Below are 14,107 nucleotides of genomic sequence, written 5' to 3'. Positions count from 1 at the left end.
TCTTTTTTTTTTAATTAAACTTGATTAGGTGGAGCTTTTCTCGTGGCTGGTTTCTCTTCTGGGCGTGAACTTTATTCCCTCCACTTTATTATTATACTGTGAATCGTGCAAAATTGTTGTTCATTAAGTATAAATACTTGAATAGCAAAAAAAAAAAAAAAAAAAAATACAAGCAACAGTAGTTATAACTTAACTTAATCTGACCTACAAAAAAGAAAACTCGGCTAAACAAATGGCACTGCATTCATTAACTTTTTCCTTTGACTTGATTTACTATGTTTGACTGCGAAAGTTGTCACGCGGACGTCGCATGTACAGCTTAACAAAATTAAAATCCCTACGGGGAAAATTACCTCGAGCAATTCATTTTGCCTTTAAAAGTCGCCTGTGGATTTTCCAACGCGAGACAATATCGAATCATTTGCGAGTGAATGAACGTGTAACTGTATGTGCATGGATATATAGTTGCGGCACCGTTGCCGCATCAGTCGCAAATGAATGCGAGTGGCCCAGTTAGCGAAGCGAAATTTGCCTTTGAAAAATAAATTGCAGCTTCCTCGTGTATTGGTCTGTAAGCTACCTTGCACTGCTTCTGAAACAACACATTGCTAAAGCTAGTTTCTTTCTTTTTTTATTGTTTAATCATCAGACTTATATTTTGGTTGAATAAGTGCTAAGATGATAAATAAATAATTAATGCTTTTCTTACAAGTTTTAAAAAAACACATCTATACAGAAATACAATGTTTATACCAAAAATTAAAAAAAACAGCCATACCCGTATAGTGCACATTAGATAATAAAGCGTAATAGAAAATCGCTAGTGTTGCATAAGTCTTTCTCAATGGTGTTTGTATGCCTACAATACACATATCTTTTCCAATATCAATTCAAGTCGCGTGCAACCCACGAGTCCTCTAGTCGCCCCCCCCTTTTTTTTTTCTTCCCTCATACATACGGTGCACCATAATGCCATCGTCCCCAAATCAAAAGTAGCGGTCCTCCCTTACTTTGTGCGCTTTTTCAATAAAAAATATCAGTTCGGAAAAACAAGTGGCAGTCCTGTGTCAGTTTTATCTTTGTATTTTGTAACCAGGGTAATAATATTGGGTCCTATTGAGAATAAGGCAAAGGACAATCATTGTATAACCGCACCACATAATAAATAGTGATGGATTTAAAAAGAGTCAGAAATGAAGAAAGGGATCCATGAGATCTTTGAAGATGAGCACCAAAAATTAATATTGGAGTGGAACGGAAAGACAAATTTATTGTATACCCTCTTTTAGCTTTTGCCGGGTCATGTGGAGCTTATTAAAGTTTCATTACAAATTTTTAAAACGTGCCAAGTTTTTTTGTGGATTTTCTCATACGTGCACGAGTATGCAACGTAAACACAATATACCCCCTTCGGTGTCTTTCTCATGTACACAGTCCTTTTGTTTTCCCCAAAAACGTGCCCATAAATACTTATTCCTTCCTTCCTTCCTTCCTTCCTTCCTTCTTATGTGTTACTACATCCACCATCAGGCATACAATAAAACGATGTAAATATACCTGATGACTATATACTACGAGCGCGCGGTGGCTCAGTCGGCTAGGTCGTGGATAGATACGCGGGAGACCGTCGTTCGATTTCCGACCAGTGCGACTTATCGGGCAAGTACCTCTGTGATTTTTCACATGTGCTTTTTCACCACGCAATGCTCCTCGAGGAGGGTTTAGGCGACCTCCTCGCAGCAAAAATTGCCTAATTTCCCTCCCCCTACCCCCCTCCCAGTAATGGGAGGCCTCCCATCCCTTTCCTTGTCCCTTTCCCAAGTGCTAAGTGCCCATAGTAGTGCCCTTATTAAAAAGGAGCCGGACGTAGAGCACTATAATATAAAAAAAAGACTATATACTACGCGGCGGCGTTGTGCCCGTATAGTCCTTTGTCGTTCATTGGACGTCCGATCCTCCAATAACGAACCGGCAAAAGGATTACGTCATCCTTTTGGCGCGCGTGTTATCGACGCCGACAGTATAGCATTGGAGAAAGAGTGCCAGGACTCTCTTCTTCTTCTTCTCAATACGTGTGCAAGGGATATGTAGGTAGGCACACATTATCCACTGGGGTTGGGGTTTGGGGTGAGATAGGTGAAACTGACAAGGGTAAAACGCCTTACGTATACTTGCACATTGGCTCTTTTTCTGCGTGTAGGATATAAACATGTACTTACTATACTGCACGAAATGGTCCCTCTTGCTCCCCCGTCCCCGTGTTATACACCATGACCTTACTTCGAGTCGCGATGGGCCATAGGTATATACGTATATTTACCCATTTAAAATAAACGAGTCCTCTATAACTTTCTCTCTTTTTCCCTTTTTCTTTCCCTCGGTCGGATCAATCTCGGGCTCGGAGATTTTTTCCATGTACACAGTATAAATATATACGTGGTGATTGCATACTGTGCATGTTATGTACGTGCTCTCACGTCGTATTTTTTTTCGTCTATCCTTTCGGAGCACATAGATATATATCGGACTGGCTCGATGCCACTGTTATGATCCTTTTGTATTCTTGGCGCACACGGCTTTCCTTGCGTGTGTGCAGTACCTTCGATTTTCTTACTGTATCGTCGATTACTGCGCCAAATATACTTGTTCTCCTCTCTTTCCCTCCTTTAATGGTACTTGAAAGGCCAGTCACCTCAAGGGTTTCAATCGTCATTTTCGTAACTAATATGAAAAAAAAAAAAAAAAAAAAAAAAAAAAGGTTTATTGTACCACCTGCGTATGGCGCAGCAGCAAAGGAACCGCAGTTAATGTACATGGGAAATCCTCATGGTCGCCCGGCAAAATCGATAAACCACGTGTTGATAGTCAGTCTCTCCCCTTTACCCGTGGGAAGGGTGGAGTACACACACACCCCCGTTCTTATCCCCCTTTTCCTTTATTATACAAACATACGTCGCAGTAAAAGTCAATGGCAAGGTCACCCGCACGAAAGAACCTTGTTTCGATTTTGGTTTATGCGACACACGCTGGAGGCGTGCAATCCACGGGAAATTCCCGTAGCTCGGGAACTGCCTATGTAACACGCGCCAGATGCGTATGATTGGTATTTACATTACATGTACATGTTGTAATCCCTGAAAAATCGTGAAGTATAGGAGGGTTGGCCAAAAAATGGTCCAGTAAGGTCGAAAACTTGCGTGTCCGATATACCTGGAAATCGATATCCTAAGAAACGTGATCATACAAAAAACAATCACAACAAATTTCAACATAATGCTACCGTTTTTTGAATCCCCCTCAGGGTGAAGTATATCAATACATCCAATAGTCGATGAATTATGTTTCGTATATGTAGACTTTGACGCGCGCTCTGTTTCCTTCTATTCGTTCTTTTATTCAGGAGCTAGCCGATGCCAAGGGTGGCACTCACAGCTCGTGGGATAGAATACAAGCATATACGCACACCGTTGGGGGATGACGCCAGTAGGGGCTAATATAACGTTGTAGACGTGAAAACGAGAAAACACGCGATTGTTATAGGAGTATATAGCCAGTCGAGCTCCGAACATATTGAATATTACTGCACCCCCCAGGGGGTTTGCCCTGTATATGTAAAGAGTGTATGACATGTGAAAACCACATATAAGTGTACCATCGATGCTTTTCCAAAGCCGGTTTACAACGGGGTTTACCCCACCATAGCCGGGTGGGGAGGGGGGGGATGATTTGGCCTTTCAATATTATCTGTGTGACCGTTTGCTCGGTTTGCCCGATGAAATATATGGGATCGATCGGTATCGGGTAATCCGGATCATCTGTTGGGACATGAAAATTGGAAGCTATTCGTGTAAACAACAGGCGATACATACAATTTTTACCTACGCAAAGATATTGACTTTACACCGAATTATTGTTATTTCATTGTGCATAAATAGTCACAGCTTTCCAAAGTATACTTATACGCGCGGATGACCGAGCTCCTCTATATGGGCATTGCAAATTCAACAAAAGCGCGTCAGCGCCCACGCTGTGGCGCATCACATCGGCTCGTGCGATCGTTAGTCCCAATTGTTCTCGGCACCAACGCGAAAAAACGAAGAATAAGCTTTTTCCACGCGTTAAATATATGTACACATACCTGTATACAGTGATAATAAAAAAAGCTGGTATATACCATCAAGAGAAGCTGTATACCGTAGCCCTAATGAAGGCCAGCAATGAAGTAGTAATGAGTCTTATATACAGTTCGAACGAGAGCGTATACATTTATGTATACATACGTGTGTACCTTGACTCTTTTTCGTCTTTTATTTCAATCTGCACTAACGTATAACGTAGGGGTGTGTATGTGTTTAAGAAAGTTGTAAATTTTGTATTTCCACGTCTCGATTTAACCACCGCGTATATTTTATTCGGACTTCGAAGGCGGTCGCATATATAATATGTATATGCTAGTTGCTGTGGTGCTTTTTTTTTTTTTCTTCAATTTAATACTCAATGGGGATCACCAATGATTTTCATAAACTCAGCATACAAGAGCACATCAATTTGGATCAATATCAATTAAAAAATAGAAAAAAAAAATCAAGACCCGTAACCCGTAGTCTAAGTATACAGCTGTGGAGGAAAAGCCAACGATTAAAGATCGATTTTGTCGGCCACAACTGGTTTTTCGTCAGAGAGCAGAAGCCACGGTTGTAGGTATTTTATTGCCGCAGGTCTCGAGGCCCTGGAAAAGGCGCTCTACTGCTGGGAGGATGCCCTCACGGCGTTCAGTTCGGCCCTCAACAGCGAGGCCTTTGCTCTACCCTCGAAAGCCGACGCGGCCTTCACGCGCGATGTCCAGGAGTTGCTCGACTTGGGCTACCAGATACAGAATCAGGCAGAGATGCTCTTCATCGATCAGGTGAACCGTTAACTGTCTTTCTTTTTTTTTCTTTTTTTTTTAATTTAAAAACAAGGGGATTTACAGAAGTATACCAGCACATGAAAAGAGTATAATTTTATTTTATTTTTTGCAGCATTCCGTGTTGTTTAGAAACGAGAGCGACAGCGAGGACAGTCACAAGCCGTCGACTCTGGCGACCAGGTTGTCCGTCATCAGAGACAAGCACGACCCGGCATCCTCGCCCGAGTCCTATGCTTCTGCCAAGGATGGCGTAAGTACAATTTACACGCTCAGAGTTACAACTGTACTATGTGTGCTGTTGTATGCAATAAATACTCCGCTGATTCATCGTTTCGCAGGTCGCTGATTTGCGCGAGTTCGAGGAATTCGCTGAGGTGTATCCGCACTTTGAGCAACAAAAATTATACCACGAGGCGCTCAAACAACACGAGGACGATGGCATTGTGTGCAGGTATGTACATCTACTTATGTGTTTCAGCTATACATTCATTAATCCATTCAATGAATTTGCTTGTTTTTAAAGTATATAATTGAAGAGTAGAATTTTTTTATGCTTGCTTGATACACAGCACCACTTGCCAATTGCTATAAATGTTATAGAATTTATCTACATTTGGCAGAGTAGTTTTGCTGCAGTACTTTTAAAGATATATATCGTTTGAATCTTATAATTATGTACATTTTTAACTCAGCCGAGTCCGGACAATTGAATATGTTCAATGGAACGAGTTTACCTGTTATTTCGATTTGCTGTTTAACTTATCGAGCTTTTTTATTTTGTTTTTCAGGATGAGTAGAAACGGATTGGAAAAGTACGTATGCCAGTCGCTTCGAAATGCATGTTAGACTTTGTCGGCGCTTTTTTGACAATTAATAATGTCCTTGCGAGAGAAACAAAATACAGGACGATTTTTATTTTCAGACGGCTGCACACGGAATTAGTCAAGTGTGGCTCCGACGTGGAGTACTTATCAAAGGTCCACTGTCTCAGGCAAGCATACTCCAAACTATTCAGACAATCGTACGCAGCTACGTGGGTCGCTGACGTGGGCCGCCAATTGATCAGCGATTTGATCATATTTGCCGACCGTGTGGGTTCCAAAGATCAATTGTTTCTTATGTCACAATTTTTTTTCTTTTTTTTTTTCTAACCATTAGGCACTGCTAATCGGTTTTTAGGATCCCAAGGACTACTTGATGCATTATGAGAAAATGCTCGAGTTTCTCAGCCATGAACCAAACTTGGGAATAATGAAGGAAGAGCTGGGAACGCGAGGCGTCAGGTGTATCAATTTCTACGACGTCGTCATTGATTTCGTTTTGCTTGATGCCTTCGAAGAAATGGAGAATCCACCAGCTTCGATCAGGGCTATTTTGCAAAACCGATGGATCTCTGCGAGCTTCCGAGAGACGGTATTAACAATAATTGCGCTGTCATTGCCTTTCCCGACGTAATTGAATAATGTCTTGCTGTTTGTTTTCTTTTTCTCCTGCAGGCAATAGGTACTGCGGTGTGGTCGGTGTTACTGGGCAAGAGGAAAATGCTCAAGCATCCGCAAGGCTTCATGGCGCACTTTTACTCAATCTCGGAGCAGGTGACGCCAGTGCTGGTCTGGGGCTTTCTCGGACCTGAAAGTAGCTTGCGCTCAACTTGTTATTACTTTAGAGATCAGATAGTTGAATTTTTAATAGACATATTTAATTTCTACAAAGTCAGATACACGAACGTTGACGATCTTGCCGAGGATGTACTGAGGGAAATGAAGATTCGCGTGGAGAATATTAACCAGAGACTGTCTCTCGAGGGGTGTTAGGACACCTAGTTTTGTAAATATAGCGAGAAAAGCATTTTTAATATTATGCATTGGGGATATGAAAAAATTCGAATAGCCAAAAAAACAATAATACGCACCATGAAACTTACGTCAAGTGTTGTTATCTATTAAAATAATTGTTGAATTGTAAGTGTATTTCTTCATTGACGCGACGAAAAGTATGTAGATTTTACTTTGTTCTTTTTTTTAAATATTTTGTATGATTATAAATATGTACAGTGGATTAATATATTTATTAATAGTGAATTTTACATCTTTACTCTGTTTTTATTTTTTTTAGTATTATGGCTTGTAGGACTAAACTTGAAATTCGTACTATTTAACTATAATTTTATTGTTTAGCAGAGCCACTTTTTAATATGTAATAGGAATATAGGATTTAAAATTTTAACTTTTAAAATTACATTCCATGATTATAAATTCAAAAATTTTTACAATGCTAAAAAAATAAATTTTTTACCTCCTACATTTAAGTTTTCGGTACTTTTTATTAAAGAGTTGTGTGTGTGGTCATAGTAGTATTTGATATTATACTTTTTATGTGTTTGATGTGCATCCATTTTATTTGTTATTGTTAATTGTAAAACTAAATGGTGCACGTAGTCTCAGCATAAAAATTACTATCTTGGCTATTTAGCTAGAGATTTACACAAATTGTAATTCAATTCGATTTCATGAATAAAGTTAATGGTGTCTTGTTACCACAAAAGTCAGAGTTGAGTTTAATTTTTATCAAGAGTTCAAGAACTACACAAATAAATTATCTTGAAACAACAATTAATTTTTCATCAATTTGATGCAAAAAATTTTATTTCAATACAAAAATATAATAAAATACACTTTTATTAAAAAAAGAGTTATTATTGGATAAATACTTAAATTAAGTAACAAACTTTTATCACAACAGTTATATCTCATCATAACCAATCAACTTCTCATCATCAGAATCAGTGCCATCTTCTTCCGAAGAGCCTTCAGGCATAATATTTGTTATTCCCATTCGCTTTTTGTACTCTTCAAAACTTTCCCTTTCTGAAAATAAAGCACATGTCATAACTTTCGTTTCTGCATTACTCAATTTACAGACATGTATCTATTGACTTACGTTCATAAGGAGCATAAGGATCATCCCATTTCTTTTTAATAATATGTTCAGGATCTTGTGATATAAAGGAATTCTTATCCCTACTCAAATGCAATCGGGGCCAATCAGTCCCTACAACAAGAATTAAGTTAATACATTAAATTTTGTACTTGAATTAGTAAAAAGTCTATGAGTTCCTTACACCTGTGAGCTTTGATCAGGCAAACTTTGAGTTCTCTGCCAAGCTTTTGATGCGATGACTTTTCTGCAACTACTGTTCCACAGAGCCTAATACCCACAAAATACTTTCCATCCTTCAAATCTGTCCTGAATGTAAATGAAAATTAATACTCCAATATCAAGTACATAAGCTCTTGTATGTATGATTTAACTTTTTTAAGAATGAAATATGCGATTACATCACTAAAAATTCCTCACTCATCAAAAGTTGCAATCTGAGTTTTATTATCAACCCACGTGAATAAACAAATAGTTCCAAATAATTACCTGAACGTAAAAGTATCATCAGTGACTTTGAGGTGGTATCTCTCGATATCCGGTAACAAAATACGAATAAAAACCGCATTGCCGGTTTGATACCACAAAATCTTTGGTGTCTTATAAGGACTTATGAGATTAGGACAATCACTCAAACAGTTGACTTGCTCACTCATAATTATAAAGTTAAACTAATTTACCACTATATTCTACAACACAGCACAATAAGATAATTTATATATGCTTGCTGTTAACAACTTGAACTCCATGTGCAGTTGTGCAAATGTGCACTGCAAATCCTCGCGTGTGTAGGTATATACACAACTCCAATTGCTTTCAATAAACTGTATGTCTATATATCAGCGTTCATGCGTCAAACAACACTGCGTAAGTATTGGTGTTATATCGATTACATTACATCATAGCATGAGGCATGGGGCATGGCTCGCATCTTCTCATTTACTGTAAGTTGTAATTTTTGTAATAATTATTTGGATCAGCGCCATCTAGCGTTGCGGATTTTTGAACTAAAAAGTGGCCCTAAACTTTTCGTACAGAGCAATTGAGCTCAGAGCTATTTAGTCAATGATAAACTAGCCGCAACTTATCATGTAGCTATAAAATAAAAAAATAACGATATATGTGTTTTTGGCGGCAAGTTAACAATCTATCTTTTACTCAAAAATTCATCTTCAAAAGTATAAATACACAGGAGGTCGATTTTTTGGTAGCAAATAAATTGTTATCTTGCCGCCAAAAACACATGTATCGTTATTTTTTTATTTTATAGCTTCATCATAAGTTGCGGCTGGTTTATAATTGACTAAATGGCTCTAATCCTGATTGCTCTGATTGAGAATTTTAGGAGCCACTTTTGGCCAAAAAGTAAATACCGCTAGATGGCGCTGATCCAAATAACTATCACTACTAACTACTCACTGTAGAGCCGCTTTATTAACTATAAACCAGCCGCAACTGATTTTATAGATAGATAATAAAAAATAAACGTATTCTGTGCTATTTGCGGCAAGTTTACAATTTATTTTTGAGCCAAAATTTGACCTCCAAAGTATAAATATTCTACCTATCTTATGTGGCTTATAAAATGGACTACATTTACAAAATTACAATACTTTAGACCTTTTACCATTAACTTATGGCAGCACGGCCCTTTAATGTTATAGTTTAAATAAACAGTTAACTTATGTGATACGTAATGTGTTACAGAAATCTTGAATTACGATCAAATACTTATACACGTAAATTAATCAGTCGAAAAGAGACGACTGAAGAAAAAAGGCCTTAAAAAAGAAGCACAGTCACAGGAAGAGTCTCTTAAGAAATGAGCATTGGATCTTAATAAATAAAAAATAAATTTATTACAGATAAGTAAATTTTAAGTATTATAAATAAACAAAGAACCCAACATTCTCTGATTATGAGAGATCCAATGCTCTATTTTTAGGAGACTCTTCCCTTGTGACTGAAACTCTTTTTTAAGCCTTTTTTCTTGAGTCTGATTAATTCACGTATGTGTTTATCGTTATTCGAGATTTCTGTAACACAATACATATCATATAAGTTAACTGTTTATTTAAACCATAAAAAGTTAAACGGCTGTGCTTCCATAAATTAATGGTAAAAGGTCTAAAGTATTGTAAGTTTGTGAATATGGTTGATTTTATAAGCCACACAAGATAAGTAGAATATCCACACTTTTACATGGTCGATTTTTGGCACAAAGATAAATTGTAAACTTGCCGCAGATAGCACAGAATACGTCAACTTTTTATTGTCTACTTAAAAAGTCAGTTGCGGCTGGTTTATAGTTAATAAAGTGGCTCTCCTGTAAGTAGCTGCAATAGTTATTTGGATCAGCGCCATCTAGCGTTGCGTATTTTTGAACTAAAAAGTGGCCCTAAACTTTTGATCCAGAGCAATTGAGCTCAGAGCTACTTAGTCAATGATAAACCAGCCGCAACTTATCATGTAGCTATAAAAAAAAAAAATAACAATACATGTGTTTTTGGCGGCAAGTTAACAATCTATTTTCTACCAAAAAATCGACCTCCTATGTATTTGTACTTTTGAAGATAAACTTTCAAGCATAAAAAAGATTGTTAACTTGCCGCCAAAAACACATGTATCGTTATTTTTTTATTTTATAGCTTCATCATGAGTTGCGGCTGGTTTATAATTAACTAAATGGCTCTAATCCTGATTGCTCTCATTGAGAATTTTAGGAGCCACTTTTGGCCAAAACAGTGCAATAGTGCATGCATGCATACCTATACCTTCGAATCACCAATTATCCACATGCATGTATGTACATCATGTTATGTATACATCAGCGATAGTTCACAGATTGGCCAGTGGTGGCGCTGAGTCAATGAAGCGCTCTGAAGGTTGCGGTCGGCAGCAAACTTTTGACCATCGCGGCCAACGCTGGGCCAAAAAATAAAGACCGCTAGATGGCGCTGCTCCAAAAAACTATTACTGTACTAACTACTTACTGTAGAGCCGCTTTATGAATTATAAACCAGCCGCAACTAATCTTGTAGATAGACAATATTAAGTTGACATTTTTTTTGCTGTTTGCGGCAAGTTTACAATCTATCTTTAATTTGAAAACCGGCCTCTAAAACCATAAATATTCTACTTATCTTACATGGCTTATAAAAATCGTTGGGGCATTGCGTCCATATATACATAGGGCGATATATATAAGAAATTTCATGCAATGCATGCGCAACAAAATAACAATAATAAGTACTTCTGTACCTCTTTGACTTTGACATTCTTGACGTCCACACAAATTAACGATTGAAGAGCCTATTCTTATAAAGTGTTAAACCATCGTGTTTTATTTTTTAGAGCCGTTTTATGGGTACAGTACAATAATTTTTTGCTATGGGAGTTGTTGATTGTCATTTTGTGTGCAGTAATACAATAACAATATCAGCCTCAGTTATGTGTTTCGAGTTTTTATAAATTTCAAGTAAGCATTATTCTCACCTAAGTGGTGAGGGAAAAAACATTGTGTTCATAGTGAAAAATGTTGAATATCTCAAAAAACAGACAATCGTCGGCATTAAACAATCCTGTAAGTGTTAGGTTATGTTGTTGAGAAAACAATCAGTATCATATGCGTCATTTATAGTTTCTGTGTTATAAAGTGCGTCACGCAGAAAAGTTGTAAAAGTGATATTTTAAAATGCAATGCTACATTAATGATCTGCCGGATGAAATTTTGGAGTACATTTTAAGCTTGGTTCCTCCTTACAAAGATCTTCAGGAATGTAGGTACGTCTCCAAGAGATGGTGTCAGGCAACAAATAGTGAGTTTCATAAATTATGATATCATTATCAAACGGCATTCACATATCCAACTTTTCGCTAATGATATGAAAATAATTTTAGACGTTATCGAGCACAACCAGGCACACTTTCAAAAGTCAGTGGCTTATGGATCTTTACTCTGGAATTCTTGGCCCAGTACGCACTGGACACCAACCATTGGAAAGAGACACTCTCATTCAGCCTGTGCATATAATAATTCTATGTATGTTTTTGGTGGATGTACAGCTGCTTGTACTACGTTTAACGATCTATGGAGACTAGATCTTGATACCAGAGAATGGGTGAGACCCATTACAATGGGAAGCTATCCATCTCCCAAAGCGTGTGCAACTATGCTGTACTACAAAAAAAGTTTTATCTTGTTTGGTGGCTGGTCTCATCCTTCTCCATATCCTTTGCATCAAGTAATTGATAAATTATCGCGAAATCTACCCCAAATGACTTTATTTTTTTAATTGTTGTTTTCTTTTTGTAGCAATGGAAGTTGTTCAATGAACTGCACGTTTATTCGATTGAATCCAATCGTTGGGCTGCTATAAATCCATTAGAAACACCACCCCCAACATCAGCTCATTCTGCCTCTATTCATGGAAATATTATGGTTGTATTTGGTGGTGTTTCTAATGGATATAGTACAAATGATGTATGGTGTTTAAACTTAGACACGTACACATGGAAAAAACAAGCCACGTCTATTTTAAAGCCTTTGTCGCGTTATGGCCAATCACAAATACCATTGGGTGATAAATATATACTCATACTAGGTAAGAGTTATGGATTTTCTAATAACTAATCCGAGTAAAGTGAATACAAAGTGATATTGCTCAAACATGTAAATATGTTGTGTTACAGGTGGATGTACAGGTCCAAACGTTGCCATGAATGATGCTTGGCTTCTGACAATGGAAGATCCAGTTTGGATGTGGAAAAAAGTCAACATGCGTCATGTAGAGTATGCCCCAACTAGGATATGGTGCCACCAGGCATGCAAGGTATTGTATAAACATCTTGGGTTGTCAGATTATTTGTTGTATTCGATCATAATACCAAATAGATTTTTTTTTTCTTCTAGGTGGGGAATCATGTGATCGTTTTGAGTAAGAAAAAAAGACAATCACATCTCAATGGTATGAGTATATCTGTAGGAAAACCAGCAAATCCTCCTCAAAATTTTAATATACCTCCCCGAGAACGGCACATGTAAGTATCTTTGTTCATAAATTATTTCCCACAAATCTTACCTCAGATACATTCAATTTATTTCTTTTATTGGTAGACAAAGACCAACGCGAGAAATAGATCGAGATGAGAATGTCAATGGGCGCCGAGGCCATCTTCAAAGATCAAATCTTCGAAATTCACAACCCAGAGCATCGAGTTCACCGTCTAATCACGTTCTGCCGATGCCAATTTACGACAGCACGTTGAGCTTGGCTGCCTTCCGTGAAGATGCCGTACGAACCAACTCCTTAAACCGCCAGCGGCAGTTGGAATCTCTTCGTCGATTGGAAGAGAGACTTCAGAGCCGCAAAGTTCAGTCCAAGGCTGTCAAAAAGACCGAAAATACACTAGCCATATTTGTACTAGACATTAACGACGTGTTGTGCAACGAGTGTTCCGCATCCTGGATTCCTTTGAAACAAAATAATCAGGCTGGTCCGGACGAGAGAATACTGTATTCTCTGGTCCTTGGCAAGGGAGAACTAATAGTTTTTGGAGGAATAAGAAAAGAACAGGCAACGACTCAAGGACAGACGGATTTTGATGACTCCCAAGTGTACAATGATCTTCATTTTATTAATCCGCCCAAGTATGTTATATAGTGTACATAAAAGTAACATAATGTTGTAAAATTTTATTGGTTTCTCGGGTCTTATTGATGGAAAGTAAGTATAAAATCTTTAAATATCAAATTGTAACATATATGTATAAATTTCTTTATCAGTAAAGAATACTGTAACAAAGCAAAAAACGCTTTTTAAATTAATTAAAGTATAAATACAAAGATTTTTTTTAAACTCAGCATTTTTATTTTTCTCAATTCACCTTGTTTCGATTCGTGACAAATAACAACAGTTCTAATAAAATATAAATTACACAATGCAAACAAATTATGTGGGAGGTTTACACATCTCAATATTTTTGTTTTACAATAGTGTTTGGCTTTTTATTTATTCGTATTATGCGTCTGAGTATTCTAGTGAAATATAAACTTCACATAAACAATATTTTATTTACTATAACATAGCAAACGCAACAAGACAATATATTTATTCTATCAAAAATATGAACAAACGCTGGTGCAAAATATTCCTTCACAAGTATACAATAATATCATCTTAGGCACGTACAGGTGTGAGAATGAAACGTTGGGCTGTTATTTCAATCAATTGTCCAAGTGCATGTTCTTTCGTAGTTTGT

The 14,107-nt window shown here is 37.3% G+C and overlaps 3 protein-coding genes across 5 annotated transcripts in view; 2 read left to right on the top strand and 1 right to left on the bottom strand.

Annotated features, from left to right (window-relative positions):
- Positions 1-7,302, top strand: part of Miga (mitoguardin) — a 39,798-nt gene extending 32,496 nt beyond the window's left edge. The window contains exons 4-10 of one of the 2 annotated variants that reach the window (XM_014349577.2): positions 4,719-4,906; positions 5,022-5,159; positions 5,248-5,360; positions 5,698-5,721; positions 5,832-6,000; positions 6,089-6,322; positions 6,406-7,302. In XM_014349577.2, the coding sequence (XP_014205063.1) occupies positions 4,719-4,906; positions 5,022-5,159; positions 5,248-5,360; positions 5,698-5,721; positions 5,832-6,000; positions 6,089-6,322; positions 6,406-6,723 (1,184 nt within the window). In that variant the 3' untranslated portion in view covers positions 6,724-7,302. The remainder of the gene's footprint in view (positions 1-4,718; positions 4,907-5,021; positions 5,160-5,247; positions 5,361-5,697; positions 5,722-5,831; positions 6,001-6,088; positions 6,323-6,405) is intronic. The other variant, XM_089592927.1, reaches the window with a different exon arrangement.
- A 250-nt stretch (positions 7,303-7,552) lies between these two features.
- Positions 7,553-8,720, bottom strand: LOC106636882 (uncharacterized). The gene is made up of 4 exons (XM_014349430.2): positions 8,336-8,720; positions 8,031-8,155; positions 7,850-7,960; positions 7,553-7,776 (listed from the first exon to the last, which is right to left on the bottom strand). The coding sequence occupies exons 1-4, from the start codon at positions 8,500-8,502 to the stop codon at positions 7,652-7,654; spliced, it is 528 nt and encodes a 175-aa protein (XP_014204916.2). The 5' UTR covers positions 8,503-8,720; the 3' UTR covers positions 7,553-7,651.
- Positions 8,721-11,058: 2,338 nt separating this feature from the next.
- Positions 11,059-13,704, top strand: Fbxo42 (F-box protein 42). 2 transcript variants are annotated; one of them, XM_089592824.1, is made up of 6 exons: positions 11,059-11,664; positions 11,747-12,090; positions 12,162-12,450; positions 12,539-12,678; positions 12,759-12,880; positions 12,963-13,704. In XM_089592824.1, exons 1-6 carry the CDS (start codon positions 11,541-11,543, stop codon positions 13,507-13,509), a joined length of 1,566 nt encoding a protein of 521 aa, XP_089448950.1. In that variant the 5' UTR covers positions 11,059-11,540; the 3' UTR covers positions 13,510-13,704. The 2 variants fall into 2 exon arrangements, with proteins under 2 accessions (XP_089448950.1, XP_014205056.2); XM_014349570.2 differs by having other exon boundaries at positions 12,759-12,886.
- The last annotated feature ends 403 nt before the right edge of the window (positions 13,705-14,107 follow it).

This window comes from Copidosoma floridanum, unplaced genomic scaffold (genome assembly GCF_036245765.1).
Source record: "Copidosoma floridanum isolate Cflo_tuat_1 unplaced genomic scaffold, Cflo_Japanese_pri ptg000019l, whole genome shotgun sequence".
In the NCBI taxonomy this organism is placed as follows: Eukaryota; Metazoa; Arthropoda; class Insecta; order Hymenoptera; family Encyrtidae; genus Copidosoma; species Copidosoma floridanum.
The sequence above is the reverse complement of the archived record's forward strand: the minus strand, read 5'-3'. Positions and strand labels throughout refer to the sequence as shown.